The 16088-nt window shown below is 41.1% G+C and overlaps 1 protein-coding gene across 1 annotated transcript; it reads left to right on the top strand.

Moving 5' to 3' along the window:
• Positions 1-3858: 3858 nt before the first annotated feature.
• On the top strand, positions 3859-15743 carry RGCC (regulator of cell cycle). The gene is made up of 5 exons (XM_073670310.1): positions 3859-4050; positions 6142-6315; positions 11207-11314; positions 14778-14840; positions 15386-15743. The coding sequence occupies exons 1-5, from the start codon at positions 4017-4019 to the stop codon at positions 15391-15393; spliced, it is 387 nt and encodes a 128-aa protein (XP_073526411.1). The 5' UTR covers positions 3859-4016; the 3' UTR covers positions 15394-15743.
• The last annotated feature ends 345 nt before the right edge of the window (positions 15744-16088 follow it).

Here is a 16088-nt window from a genome sequence, read left to right as displayed (position 1 = left end):
TGCACTGTGCGCTGTGAGGATTCGCCGGTTTCTGAGCTATTGTAGAATTTACAATAGATATCGCTTGTGTAATGGGGCATTATAAGGGGGAAACAGCCTGCATGGAGCGTTATATGGGGGCCAGTATTCTGTATGGAGCATTATATGGGGGTCAGTATTCTGTATGGAGCGTTATATGGGGGCCAGTATTCTGTATGGAGCGTTATATGGGGGCCAGTATTCTGTATGCAGTGTTATATGGGGACCAGTATCCTGTATGGAGCGTTATATGGGGGCCAGTATCCTGTATGGAGTGTTATATGGGGACCAGTATCCTGTATGGAGCATTATAAGGGGTCAGTATCCTGTATGGAGCATTATATGGTGCCCATAATACTGTATGGAGGACTATACTGTTCGGTCTGCATTGTGCGCTGAGGATATCGCTCATGTAATGTAGTAAGTGAAATCCTTGGCCTTGTACTATGTGTATATATTTCTCTGTGGTATCTGCGCATCATGAATCATGGTATGTGTTAAAGAGGCCCACTGAAACTCTGTCGCCTAGGGCCCACAAAAACTTGGAGCCGGCCCTGGGGGTAAGTATAGCAAGTTTTATTTTTTTTAAATACAATTAATTAACTAGGAGTGGGGGGAATCAGAGATGCACGGGTGGGGGGGGGCCCAAAAAATTCTTGCACAGGGGCCCACTACAGTCTGTGTCCGCCCCTGACTTGTTGTATTACGTGCATGCTGCAGCCATTACTATCTCCTCAGAGTGGATGTCTGCCCTACTGGAATATCGATGAGCGGCTGATCATTTGCTGAAGCCTGCATGTGACGCTACAAGTCAGAACATTCTCCGCAGACAGCGGCACTAATGTCAATGTAACAGCACCACTGCGGGAGGTGAGTATATATTGTTTTTATTTAAATTAGGGTCCTGAATTGGTTAATCTGAGGTTGATCAGTAGTTGACAATGCCTTTAAGTTGCTACAGTCTTTAAAGTAACATCTGGCTACAGCATTTTGGAAAAATGCAGTTAAAAATTGCACCAAAAACACTGAGAAAATACCGCAAATGATATGTGTGGATGCAGCTTTAATCTAAGGGGTAAGGTTTCTCCATGTGGAGAGTGACAAGCCAGACCTGGCATATCAGAGTGAGGAGGCTTATACGCCATGCTGTTACGAATCGTGGTTCTGTACTCCCACCTGGGAATGGAGCAGGTCCGGTGCTATGCTACTCCGGTCGCAAGCCATTGTCCTGACCCTGGAGGTGGAGCTACTATGCATGCAGGGAAACAGTCCCAATCTTGTGGAGCGTCGTGTTCTGGTGTTGAGGGATGTGTGAGGATGCAGGACGCTGTTGTGTCTGGTACTGAGCAGTGGTGGGATTATGTTCAGCCTGCTGCTGAAGCTAGCAGGGAGTGGCTGTCTGGGAATGATTGGGAGGTAATCAACACCTGATCATTAGGCGGGCTATTTAACCCTGCTCCCTGCTTGGTCCTTTGCTGTTTATTGCAGTTTGAAGTTCCCTATGTGCTTGGTGGTGAGTGGTGCTAGCATTAGTCTTGCTATCTTTTCAGGGGGTTTTCTGGCGACAGCGGGCCTGGGAAGGGCTCTGCCAAAGTCCCCTTTCCATTTACTGGGAGCTCAGTGAAGATTATTCAAGGCCCTCATGGGCTTGCCTAGCTGGGCAGCTTGTGCCAAGTGCGTCTGTGGCTGCGCCTTTGCTGGTTTGATGCTGGTCTTACCGTGTCCCTCTGCAAACATAACACATGCATGCTTTAAGTCTCCTCACTCTGCCATGCCAGGCCTGGTTTGTCTCTCTCCTCAAGTAGAAACCTTACCCCTTAGATCCCAGTCTTAAGCCTCTCACCTAGCCAAATCAGATCTCATACTTTGCACTGACAAGGGGCAACACCTTAAAACACAGTTTCTGCAAATTGAAATTTTGGTTTGGCTTTTATCCTAAGTCATATGGCAAGGCTCGTTAAAGGTGGCACTAGAGTTCAAGTCCTCTTCCTCTCTGAAGAGGCAATTTTCAGATCCAGCTTTAAGAACATTTTCCATGAATGAGAAGTCATTATGCCATATACTGCAGTTCAGATCATCACCCTTGTTGTAATAGGCACATTTTTTCTTGCTATTTTACTTTTATATCTATTCATGCATTTCTGTACAAAACCCTAAAGAGTAGAATGAGAATGTAAAGGATCCATGCTTCACTGAGCAATCTCGTGAAATAAAGCCGAATGAGGACATTTTAAACTTGTGACTTTCGAAGGAGCAGTGTTTAAGTAATATTGGTGAAAGAATAACTACACTTTTATTATTCTTCAGAAATCTACAGTACAAGTGAAAAATCAGAAACTTTGTATACTCTGAAATTAGAGAAATATGCCTCTTTCTCAATGTATCAATTCATTCTTTCTCATTTATCGATCATTTCTTGTCTACTGCTCTTCCTATTAATTCTCAAAATCTGTCTGCAAATCTGTTTGCAGTGAATGATCAGATTACATATGTAGCCTATAGAAGTCTATGGAGACTTCTAGTAACTACAGGAGTAAAATTGTGAACTAACAAAACTTAGGTGTAGATAACGTTAGCCGAATGTGCTGCTTTCTACAAACACTGATTATCTACCTCTTGTTGTGCTTTTCATTTGTTTTTCTTATGTGGGAATTTCTTTGCTTTTTCAACTTACTTATAATTTACAATCATATATATATAATTTACCCAAGCTAAAACCCAGATGAAGTTGGGAAAGACATGGTCCCAACACAACAAGACAGTAGTGCTATGTAAATTGAAGCTATAACTACCCCTTGTCTGCATTCTTAGGCTGCTGTATCTTGCTGGTGCATTTCAGACGATTACAAATTCCATGTTAGTGCAAGCAGGGAGCAGGAAAACAACATGGTGACGCTGTTAGAATGCAAGCAGCGTTCTTCATAAAGGCCTTCCAAAAGCGTCACCATGTTGTTTCCCTGCTCCCTGCTTGCACTAACATTGAATTTTTAATCATCTGAATAAATTTGGATTATCTTTTTATACCGAACAGAAGCTGAAATTTCTTCAATTGTTAAATAGACAATTCTTGAAGATTTGAAGAAGTAACTGGTGCTTTTAAGGAGTTAAATGACTTTGGGCCACTGATCTCTTATGACCATCACAAAAAATAGTGATACCCTGCATCAAATTCAGGTCTCTCTGGCCTGGCCCAAAGTCTTTTAGCCCCTTTAAAACACCAGTTACTTATTCAAATAGTTAATATTGACTTTCTGCCCACTTTGATGCCAGTTCTGATGCCCAGAACCCATTTGGGCCAGGCTGACGTCACCTGAAGTTGATGTGGGGCAGCACTGTCTGTGTGTCTGCAAAGTGAAATCAGTGGTCTAAAGTCATTTAACCCTTTCAACAAGGTCCTTCGGTGCCCACTTTGATGCCCATTTTTGTGGCAGTTTGATAATTTTTGTAGCTGCTTTTAAGCATATTCACATCAGGGCACCTCGCTGCATGGTATTTTATTTTTGTGATTTTTGTTGTTAAATCTGTAAAAAACAGAAAAAAGAAACTTCCAAATAATAAACCAACTTCAGCCCCGAATAAAAAACTGGACGAATAAGACACCAACTTCAGCATCGTCTTATTTCTATTCTATCGTTTTTTCACTACTTCCCCACACCACACCTGTGTGTCAGTGTGGCATCCTCCATATACAGTGTCTTGTCATTATAGCTGTGAGCTTCTGTATAGGAGCATGCGAGCAGCGCCCTCTAGCGGCGCACACAAGCACTAGTGGCGGCTGTCCTCGCTGTGACTGGGATGAATAGAACGTTCCTCTGTAGCCCCGCCCAGCGTGACGTCAGTAACCCTCTATCTGCTGGGTATATAAGCAGTGGTGCTACAGGCAGCGCTGTAGAGCAGTCGTGCTGTCTGGGGACACTCAGTAGTAGTGGAATCTAACCTCTGAGCGAGCTATACTCCGCGCTGGGCACAGGAGGAAGGGTCGTCACTGAGCAGCAGCCATGAAGTCACCTAAAGTGAAGAGCTCCAGGAGAGGTGAGTGCTGGCAGCGCACAGCTGGAGGAGGGCGCCATGCAGACACTAAAGCCTGGCATAGAGGCGAGATGCCCAGGCACCTGCTCCTGTTATACGTCCTGCCCCCCAGACACGAGGTAAAATGTTAGGTGGCTTCAGTCTTGATTATTCTCAGTACCAGCCAGGTGGGTGACTGGTGATAGCCATGGTGCTGTCTGATGGCCAGTGCCCCTGTACTGTGCACACTCCCCATCCACTGTTACCTGTGCTCATCACTATGGGAGAAGTTTATGGTCCAGACCAGAACCAGCCTTCAGTTTAGGCTAGGGCTGATTGTGGCATGAATGCTGTAGTCACTGTGATCTCACATCTATTCTCAGTATTGGTAATGTGGTATCAGGTGACAAGGTGTCACTGTCCTAAAAATCCAAACCTGTAATGTAACTTCTATCTGACTTGTGTGGCTGTGTGTTTTTCCTTTGTCTGAGATTTGATCTTGGGACCAAGTTTCTGTGTAGTGCTAGACTTGGGCTGCATCCATGCAGGACTGATCCACTGTGGATTACAGGAAGAAATCTGTCTGCAATCTGTGTATTCTAAGTGTTAGAATTACTTTAATTGCATTGCAAAAGGTGAAATTTGCACTGGTGAAAATCCCCAGTATAAATTGACAGGCTAGAGGTGTCAAATCTGCAGCGCCAGACTCCCAGCACTAACATGCCATGGATATTGCACTCAGAATATGCTGTGTATGTTCCCTTCTAATGGGTACTATGGCCTAGTGGTCTTCAACCAGTAGCAGGGGCCACATCTGGCTCTTTGGGGATGAGGGTGACTGTTTGTCCCCAAATGTTGGCTGCTGAAGATGCTATCATGCCAAAGGCACCATGGATTTCATTGTTGCTAAAAAATCATGATACCATAGTCAGAACCCTATCAGTTCACACCTGCCAAACACTGATCCTTGGTTCTTGGTGCTAAACAATAGACCTGGCTGGGTATTCGGTATTAGGAATTGGTTGCTACATCTGTGATTTGTTTCCAGTCCTTTTTTTGTTGGCATCTTAATCTGACTGGTTGGGGACGTCTGATGGAGCTGATCTAAGTTTCAGGGCTGTTCCTAACCTTTCTATAGGGACATCTTCTGGCTCCTGCCTGTATACATTCGTTCTGGATCACTACATAAGCAATGATGGCCTCTCTAACACTTGAATTGCTAATGCTCTTTATATATTCAGAGCTGTGCAGATATAACCTGTCCATGGAGCGAGGCGCTCTGCTGCTTCTGTCCTGGCAGATGTGCTATTCAGTGTCTCTTGTAGAATTAAAGTGCTTCCCATGAAGTGGAGAGTTGTTTTCCTAAAGAAGCTTCCTCTGCTTTGTTCCCAGCCCTGTGCTAATGCTCTATTATGAGGAGTAGCCACAGTGGAAGAGATCTCTGGTGCTGCCAAGTCACCCACACAAGTTATTTGCCAGCCTGATTGTTTCAGGGCCAGTCAGGGGGGAAAGTCTTGAAAACTAATCAGTCTTAAAATTACATGAGCACAGCCCTGAGCATTACTAAACCCTGTAATAGACTGTGACTCATTCTGTGGTTTGATGATGGGTTTTCCTTTTCAGAAAGTTGCCATAATTCAGGTCATTTTTAGTATCTGGGTATGACAGTAACTAAATTCCAAAGCTACAGACTCTCTCCGAATTTTGTACTTTATATAATGTGTATAGTGGAAATAACTGATGTAATCTGTCTGTAGAGGGTGGCTAGACTGCGTACATCACCTTCAGATGTCATACAGAATTGTCCACTCCTCCCTTACACATTAGGGCTCTGCAAGAGCCAGCTCCTATATTTCAGATTCTCTTCTACTAGATACAGATTGTGCAGATTCCACATGATGAGCAGGGAAGCCTACTATATCCACAGGAGTATGTCTTATGTGATGGACTCTCCTGGAAAAGAGGGATAAGACCACTGTCGGTCCACTGACAGTGCATTTGGAGTTTCTCAATCAGTAAACCAATGGCCCATCTATCTTTAGAAATCGGAAAGGACAAGATCTTTGTTGAACTATATGGGAATCATGAAATAAAGTTTGTTTTTTGTTTTTCCAGCCACCTTTATAGAAGACGATGATCTCAATGAGGTGCTGTGCGAGTTTGATGCGGTCCTGGAAGACTTTTCCTCCCCTTTCAACCAAAGGCGCTTCCGATATGATGAACATCTGCAGACCATGAAGAGGAGAAGCAGCACCAGCATCAGTGACAGTGGAATCAGCGACTCAGAAAGTGAGCAACTGTACAGGTGACCCTATGGGGATAAATCTGTTTGAGGCCTGATCTCTGGACTACAGAAGTGGCAGCCTGAGATGTCACCCATGGGGAATAACGTCACGTTTTCTATGGTCCCTGTGTGATCGATCAGATGTTAGATTTTGTACAGTATAATCGGTTTAAGGTCCCTCTGCAGTCTCCTCACATCTAGGGAAGGGTCTTGTTTCTAAATTATCAAGCAGATTAACAGGTTGAAAATTGTGGCTTGTCCTCAGATTTCAGTTGACCTTGACTTGGAGTGGATTACCTTAGTCTGTTTACAATAGTTTTGTAAATTGCTACTTTTATAGTAAGGGGAATAGCTGAAGTGCTAAAACCACAATACCATTGCAGTTTTCTGTGGTGCTATGTTGGACTAGTCCTGTGCTTCATGCCCTACCTGTTTTTACTCTTGCAAATTTATGAATAAAGTGACAACAAGTGGGTTTCTTTTCACACTGACACTGTACAGTCGGTGGTGCAATCTACACAGCCTTCAAGGTGATTCTAAGAGCCAGTTGTAAATTTGTTCATAAATTGTTGGACAAATGGTACAATGTAGTTGTGTGCAAAAAAATGCTCCAGAATTGATTAATGAAAATGTAAGCCAAGCAACTAAAACAAAGTCAAATGACCTCCTCCTTTTAAAGGGACTGTCAGCACAGAATGACTGTTCAGGAGTACAGGCGCTCGGGGCTTCACAGCGGGGCCAATCATTTATATACACTTTCCCACCTGCTTGGTTTCACTCTCTCCACCCTTGTCTGGCCCTATCAGGCCAGAGCTGTCAAAGAGGGGTTGGAGATTGAGGGAAAGCAAGCAAGAATGAAGGTGTATTTAAATGACTGGCGTGTCATAATGAAGCACTGGACAGCGGGACTTTGTTTGAACAGCCATCCCTTTCTGACAGTCCCTTTAATTGTTATGTGAGAAGGCATTATGGTAAACATCCCTTAATTTTATTTAACTTCTGTATAGTAAAAATTTGTGACCAACAGATGGGGTTGTCGTGCAGCGCTATCATGATGAAACTAATCTCAAAGCATAAATTCTAACTAAATCAACATCCAAAGAGGAACAAAAACCCTCACTCATTGTAAGTTTTGCGGTGTTTGTTTTTTTTGTTACCATGGCTGATGATGGACATCAACACACCACTACCCAGCATAGAAAAAACTGTCTATAACTGTAAATCAAACTTGTCAGCTTGGGGATACAAAAGGATTTGACAAGGGAAGTGGATCCTTGTGCCCCCCCCCTCCCCCTTCTAAATTGTAACTAATCTGCCACAGATACTGCAAGTGGACTGTTCTCAGGTCAATCTTTCTGATTTCATTGATCTGTGATACCTGATCGGCTTATTTCCTTTTTGGCTAGATGTGGTCCTTTTCCTAAAAGTTCGTGGGTTTTATTTTTCTCCATTTCTTTCTATCATTACTAGTTTGGACAGTGCAACTGAATAATTCACTGACTGCATGTCATGCGAATAGCTTCCCAGCTGTCTTGTCTACACAAGGGTTCAATAGACCGGAGTATGATGTCAGATGGCTGGTAACCTGTCTGAAGACTCTGCCATAGGCAGTGCTTATTCACTGCTTCTCCTTTTATATTCTTGTATCTGCCACCTGTACACTCGCTCCAGATTATATTTATGCTTCCTGATTGAGTAGCTTATTCTCACTGCTTGGGAATGTGACTAATTCTACCTGGAGCAGACAATTTGCTTCTTTCTTGCTCTTAGAAGGGCAAACAACATGCTGGGCTGCTTCTAACTGTGGTCAATGACACGTGCAATGTGGTAACTTACAGGAAACGTGTTGTCTTTCATTGTTTTGTTCTCGTTGTCATGTCTACCAGTTGCGTTTTGATACTTTCTGATATATGTATGTAAATGAAGTTATAGTGGCAGAAGAGAATGCTCCATGTAACCTAAGATGAGCGCTGATGTCACTTGTGTGGGATGTTTAGCAGGGATTGTGGATGGCTCTTAAGAACAGCTCCTTTACTGAGGAGTTTCTTATTGGCCAATAAATTCTGTAGCCAGGGTCCTGGAGATCAGGACACCCTCCTTACAAGAACGGGTTACTAATTGAGGATCTAATAAACTCAAAATAATGTTCACTAATTACTCGGGTTTACTGACTGGTGAACAAGAATATTAATAATATTTCATAAGCACATCAGGAGGTTTTTAATAGCTACTGCGAGCTGATCCTGGTGTGCTTATGAAAAGAGCTAAGTGAAATAAGGCAGTCTGGCTGAAAACAAATATATGATCATATTAGCCTTTGAGTGCAATGAGATTGGTCACTGGGAACAGGATAGTGAATGTTCTCTGTAGAAGTGTAGTGGTCTTTGATGCACTGTGATATTAAAACCTACTGGTGTATATGAGCTAAATGGTATAGTGCAGTGACTTTGAGCCTTCGTGGTGATTGAATAGCATAAACCCATAATCTGAATAAAAAAAAAGGAGGGGTGTTGATGGACATGCTATAGAGAATAGTCAATTGAGGAGTGTAGTAAAAAATGTAACAGAACACTCCATAGACTGCACTTTGCCCACACACTACAATAATGCTATGATACACATGAAATCTCACACTAGGGTCTGCACTGTATATATTTTTTAATATCCGCTGTTCCTGTTATAGGGAGTAGAGTGGATAGACTGATTATAAGCACAGTGGACGATTAAAATATACACTTTTAATGTCAGAATAAAAGTAAAATTTTAATATTGTTGTTCACCACTGTCAGTACACCCTCCTTACAAGCTACCTATAGCAGGTGAAATAAGTATTGAACACGTAACCAATTTTCTAAGCAAATATATTTCTAAATTAGGTGCTATTGACCAGATGTTGGCAACAACCCATCCAATCTACATGGGCAAAAATCAAACCATGGGTGTACATGTAGAATTTGAACACTCTTGAAATTTATTTAATACTTTGTACAAAAACCTTTGTTGGTGATGACAGCTTCAAGACGCCTCCTGTATGGAGAAACTAGTTGGTTACACTCATTACTGAGGTGTTTGGTTTGTTTTGTTTTTGCCCTTCTTCCACACACTCTTCAAATCCCGCTATCAATATGTTTTGTAACAATAAGGTTGTGAAGGTCTTGAGATCTCATTATGGGTAAAACCAGTGAGCTGTTTCTTGCGTGGCACCTTGGTAATTAGACCCCTCTTTGTAGGCTATCTGTAAGTGACAGGATTGCTTTCTAATTACTGATTTCAATTAGTGTCATGACTTTCCATGGCTTTTTGCTCCTTTTCAGGTGTTCAGTACTTTATTCCTGGTGTCATTTCTCATTATTACACATACCTTTTAATTTATGGACCATTTATTTTTACTCCCTAACACCACAGCGCTTCAGACATTATTGGCACTGTCCCCATTGGGGCTTCCAATGTAGATTCCCTATCAGTATGTCTTTGGCGTGTGGAAACCAGAGAACCCAGAGGAAAACCAAACACGGGGAGAACATACAAACTCCTTGCAGATGTTGTCCTTGGTGGGACTTGAACCCAGGACCTCAGCGCTGCAAGGCTGCCACCATGCTGCCAGTTTGACTTGATTTATTTGCCTGGATGGGTTGGTACTGACATCTGGTGAGAATTTCATGTCAATGGCACCTTTTAGAAATAGACTTAATTAGAAAATTGTTGACTTGTTCAATACTTAATTCACCCACTGTATATTAGACAGTGTTGTAAGACTCAAACTTAATGCAAACTGACTGTAGAAAATAAACTAATTTTGTTTTCAGTAAATAATTTTTAGGCCATAGAAGTCCAAGAGTTAAATATATAAGAAGCTTACTCTCCCAGCACTGTCTCTCTGCTACTGATCCTGGTGAGTTTACAGGCTACAGTAGTGACATCTGACTGCTGCATATGTAACCGCTGCAGCCGATCACTGGGCTTCAGCAGGCTTGTCGATGTATACAGCTCAAGCTTTTAACCAGGAGCAGTGGCTGTGAGCCGATACCTGAGCAGGGGCGAGAGTAAAAAATATTTATGGGAAATCCCTTTTGAAAATAATTTGATTACTTATTCAGTATTTTATTCTTAAGTTGCAGAATGTCTATAATGCACAAACTTGAAGGCACTAAAGTTCAACTGCTTTCAGCCTGAAGTCACAGGAAATACTTTTACAGTTGTAATTCTATTTATTTTACTTTGTGGCTAGGCTTGTACTGTGCCCATGTGGGGAACTTCAGAAGAAAACATCTACAGTATATAGAGCCGCAGCAGACTTAGAAGAACATAGACTACGGCTTTATATATTGCCCATTAAATACTTTACGGTGAATAGGAAATGGACTTCTCATTAAACCTACATGAAAACTCAAAATGGCAAAATTGCAAAACTTGTAGCTTTTCAACCTGGATTATAAACTGGTTCTAACCTGCAATAATACAATTGTGACCTACATAGAAACACATGACACAACTATTTCCTTGGTTGCTCTGGAATAAAGATCAGGCAATGCAATACACAATGTGCAAACCTTATCAGATTCTGGACAAGTCTTTTAACCACTTCAGGCCATGTTGTCTGGTATGGTGAGGTGGTTTTTAAATAGTTTGTATTGCCACTTTTAGTTCTAAGGGGCAGAAAAAAAGTACTTGTGTGGTGTTTGTTTGTTTTATGAAAAAACATTATTCATCAGTGTTTTGCAGACCACTTAGTCTTGGAAAAAAAAAATGTAAGCCTTTGAGATGGCAGTTCTTTTTGCAATGTGAGCCATATATTCTGCCATTCTTGCATCACTGTAATATTACACACAGATAATTCACAGTGCATGTTCACAGTTGACCAGTCTAACAAGCTAAAATCTTATTTTTGTGTTACAGGTGCAGATTCACTGTGTAGAAACAGTTTTAGTTTCAGTGACGAAAAGCTAAATTCTCCAACACTGTCTTCTCCACCCCTGACATCACCTGCAGAGACACCACGGAAAGGTAATGTGAGGACTCTTGGTGTTTGGCAGTAATACAACTTTCTGATTATTCAGTAATGTATTTATGTAATAAAAATTATATTCTTTATGATGTAATTTAAACACAATGGCATGTATTTACTATTATGTGATTCTAGGACCAAACAGTCTTAAAATGCCTCACTTACTATTGTAGTTTGCTATTTAACCCTTTCATGACATGCATGGCATGTCTTCCCCCTTTGATGCAGGCTGAGCCTGCACCTTTCCAGGCTCATGACAGCAGATCTGAAGTACGTTATAAGACCCACCCATCAGCACCTGTTACATGGCTGCAGGTCGCCAATGGGTTGGCATCACAATTTGGGGTCTGCAGGAGACTCTTGTGGTTGTTATAGCCAATCTACTATGAGTGCCTCCCAGCGGTCGGTGCTCATAGCAGTTGAGTACTTTAGCTACACACAGTAGGGCTGAAGCCTTGCTATATGTAGCACAGGCAATCATACTATCACAGCTTCTCCCATGGAGACTATTGAGCAGATAAAAAGGTGAGAAAAATTAAAAAAAATAGAAGTTCAAATCACTCCATTCAAAATAAAACAAAAACATCAAATATACACATTTGGTATCAACACATTCTGTTGCCTGATCTATCTATATTTAAAAAAAAAACTATCAGTAAACAGCATATTGAAAAATCAAAATGCCAGAATTCCCCCCCCCCCCCCCATTTAAATAAAGAACCTATACATGTTTTGTATCTACAAACTTGGTTACCTGGAGAATCATAATGGCAGGTCAGTTTTAGCATTTACTGAATATGGTAAAAAAAATCCAAAAAACAATTGTGGCATTGCTATTTCACTATATACTATATATTTTTTTCTTCTCCAGTGCACAATATGGTAAAACCAATGGTATCGTTCAAAAGTACATTTCGTCCCAAAACAAAAAAAGCACTTAACCATTTTATTTTTTGGTCAATATGGCCAAGGCTCTGGGAAGAAGGCGAGCAAAAAAAGCCATGGCGTGAAGGGTTTAATCTGAAGTAACTTTAGGGTATGTGCCCACAGTCAGGAGGCACCAGTGGCCCTGACACTGCGGGATAGATGCGCGGCTTCCTCCTTCATTTTATGCAAATGAGTGGAGATATATTTATTTATTTTTTTACATGTAGACTTTCCTCATTGATGTTGGTCTATGGGTAAAGTCCACATGCGGGTCTGAAAGAAGCACCACATGTCCGTTTCCACAGGTGCACAGACGCATAGTGGACATGGGATTTCTAGAAATCCATCCACTATGCTGTAACATCTGGATGCTGCAGGTTTGACACATACAACCCCTGGAAAAAATTATGTAATCACTGGGCTCGGAGGATGTTCATTCAGTTGTTTAATGTTGAAAAAAAAAACAGATCACAGACATGGCACAAATCTAAAGTCATTTCAAATGGCAACTTTAGGGCTAAAATAAATCAAGATTAAAAATGTGATACTCAGTAAGGGTAATTTTTTTTCAGACCCAGTGGAGGGAAAAAATTATGGAATCGCCCTGTAAATGTTCATTTCCAAAACGAACACCTGCATCAAATTAGATCTGCTCGTTAGTCTGCATCTAAAAAGGAGTGATCACACATTGGAGAGCTGTTGCACAAAGTGGACTGACATGAATCATGGCTCCAACAAGAGAGATGTCAATTGAAACAAAGGAGAGGATTATCAAACTCTTAAAAGAAGGTAAATCATCACGCAATGTTGCAAAAGATGTTGGTTGTTCAGTCAGCTGTGTCTAAAATCTGGACCAAATACAAACAACATGGGAAGGTTGTTAAAGGCAAACATACTGGTAGACCAAGGAAGACATCAAAGCGTCAAGACTGGAAACTTAAGCAATATGTCTCCAAAACAGGAAATGCACAACAAAACAAATGAACGACTGGGAGGAAACTGGAGTCAATGTCTGTGACCGAACTGTAAGAAACTGCCTAAAGGAAATGGGATTTACATGCAGAAAAACTAAACATAAGCCATCATTAACACCTAAACAGAAAAAACAAGGTTACAATGGGCTAAGGAAAAACAATCGTGGATGAATGTCCTAATCAGTGATGAATCGCGAATCTGCATTGGGCAAGGTGATGATGCTGGAACTTTTGTTTGGTGCCGTTCCAATGAGATTTATAAAGATGACTGCATGAAGAGAACATGCAAATTTCCACAGTCATTGATGATATGCGGCTGCATGTCAGGTAAAGGCACTGGGGGGATGGCTGTCATTACATCTTCAATAAATGCCCAAGGTTACATTGATATTTTGGACAGTTTTCTTATCCCATCAATTGAAAGGATGTTTTGGGATGATGACATTTTTTTTCAAGATGATGATGCATCCTGCCATAGAGCAAAAACATTCCTTGAAAGAAGACTCAAAAGGTCAATGTCATGGCCTGCAAATAGTTCAGATCTCAATCCAATTGAAAATCTTTGTAAGTTGAAGAAAATGGTCCATGACAAGGCTCCAACCTGCAAAGCTGATCTGGCAACAGCAATCAGAAAGTTGGCACCAGATTGAAGAGTACTGCCTGTCACTCAGACTGCAAGCTGTTATTAAAGCCAGAGGTGGTGCAACAAAATACTAGTGATGTATTGGAGTGTTCTTTTGTCTGTCTGTTTTTCATGATCCCATAATTTTTTTTTCCTCTGCTTGGTCTGAAAAAATTACCCTTACTGAGTACCACATTTTTTAATCTTGATTTCTTTGTGTTTCTTAAAGCCCTAAAGTTGCCATTTGAAATGACTTTAGTTTTGTGCCATGTCTGTGATCTGCTTTTTTTTTCCAACAACATTAAACAACTGAATGAACATCCTCCGAGCCTGGTGATTCCATAACTTTTGCCAGGGGTAGTATATGCAGTTTCACACCCACAGTCTGACACTGTGCACATACCCTTAGACTGAAAGCGTAAGTCATTTTTATTTCCTAAATATACAATACACATGAAAATAAGCAACTGTGTAATGTATCTAATCAGAAACATGCTGCTTTCTGACAGAATTGATCAGTCATTTTCAAAATTCTCAATTCTAAGGTAAAATCTGTAGTCAGTGAAGACAGATTGCTACGTTACTGATGAGCTTTTATGTAGACTGGAGGACGAAGAGACAGCGCTCCACCATCCTCCTCCACATAGGAGATGGTAGCTGTACTGATAGAGTTCTTTCTCAGTAATGGGAAAGTGTCTTCACTGAATACAAATTTTACCTGAGAATTTTGATGACTGATAAATTTGCTTCTTTTTGACAGAATTTTTCTGATGCGATATTACAAAGTTGCTTATTTCATAAATTTATAGTACACATGACCCTTGTCTAGTGTGCAGAAATTTAGAAATTGTCTATTAAAGTGCAAGTTGAGACAGTACAGTGTCTTCATCATTATGCCAAATAGGGTAGCATTGTAATAAGCATGTTGTCTTCCCTCAGCTAAACTTGGCGATACAAAGGAACTTGAAGACTTTATCGCAGATCTGGACAGAACACTTGCAAGTAAGTTTACTGTTATTCAGGAATGACTACAAGATACCTTATTCTTCTGCTCCCTCATGTTACACTTGTAGCATGTAGTGTGTGTTTGTTTTTTGTTTTTTTTAAGGCATTACTGGAAAGCTGCTCTTTAATGGCTACTGTGGCTCCCTCTAGTGGTGGCAGTAGGCTGGTAGACTTTTAACTCTATAGCTTTATTGCAATTTTGATCTCTTGTCAGATGAGTTAAACTCCAATTCCCCTTCTGCTATATCATGATTTGGTGATGCCAAAATTTTTAGAATCTTCATGGTGATGTCACTCTGTAAATGACTTCAAGAAATCTTCCATGGCTTGGAAAAGCCCCAGCAGGGTGTAGGCCAGTAAACCCTCAGTCTCCTGCTCAGGAGGTGTCCTTGTTACTAGGCTTCCTACTGGAATTGCCTCAGTGCCAAATTATTATGGAAGGTTTGGAGCTGCTCCTGTCCGTGGCCAATGGCTTCTTGTGAATCTTGTGAGCGGACCTCTGCTATCTCGCTGTTCAACCTCTGTCCATCTTCCCCCTCCAGGCATGTGAAGCAGTGGCCAGTCATACTATGGGATGTCTGCAGTGGCACAGAAGACTCGGTCCTCCATGAAGTAGTGTTACATACAGCAGATATTTCCTGCTGAAGACCATTTCTACATTCTGCTGTGACTCCACCATATATAGCTGCTGCATGGTTGTAGAAAAACTGATGTTTGTTTTTAACACTTTAAGGTACAGTTGACTGTATTTTTACATGTATATTGCATAACTGTAATTTAAAATGCTTTTATGACGAAAATGTGTAATGTTATAGTTGAGACAAATGTAATGACGCTCTTTTTTCATATAATATATTTTTGTATACAAATAAATAAAACTCAGTCTGGATTGTTTCTTTACATGCAGCATAATACATAATTTACCTGATATCTCTAGATATAGAGCTGGACATAATGACCTGTATACATGGGATGGAGGGAGATTGATGCCCATAAGGAAAGACTGTAATGACAAGCTGCTGCTCAGGAGTCTCCCATGGAACGCAGGCCAGAATTAATGTCAGATTTATAAAGCCCACCCTTTATTATCCTGGTCACAGCTATAGCAATCACCATACAAGGCTGCCCACTGGTGTGCCAGGCACAGGGCATCTATACTGCCACACTTCTGGCCTACACTTCTACAAACTGCATTTAAAAAAAAAAAAATAAAAAAAAATAAAAATTACTGTGGCTGTCTAAATA

This window comes from Phyllobates terribilis, unplaced genomic scaffold (assembly GCF_046119375.1).
Source record: "Phyllobates terribilis strain yellow unplaced genomic scaffold, ASM4611937v1 Scaffold_2__4_contigs__length_985480577, whole genome shotgun sequence".
In the NCBI taxonomy this organism is placed as follows: Eukaryota; Metazoa; Chordata; class Amphibia; order Anura; family Dendrobatidae; genus Phyllobates; species Phyllobates terribilis.
Note: the sequence above shows the minus strand (reverse complement) of the source record. Positions and strands in the feature narration are given on the sequence as shown.

Coding starts and splice junctions, on each gene's coding strand:
- RGCC (XM_073670310.1), top strand. CDS start 4,017: ATGAAGTCACCTAAAGTGAAGAGCTCCAGGAGAG. Junction 4,051..6,141: donor AGTGAAGAGCTCCAGGAGAG/GTGAGTGCTGGC, acceptor TTGTTTTTCCAG/CCACCTTTATAGAAGACGAT. Junction 6,316..11,206: donor TGGAATCAGCGACTCAGAAA/GTGAGCAACTGT, acceptor TTTGTGTTACAG/GTGCAGATTCACTGTGTAGA.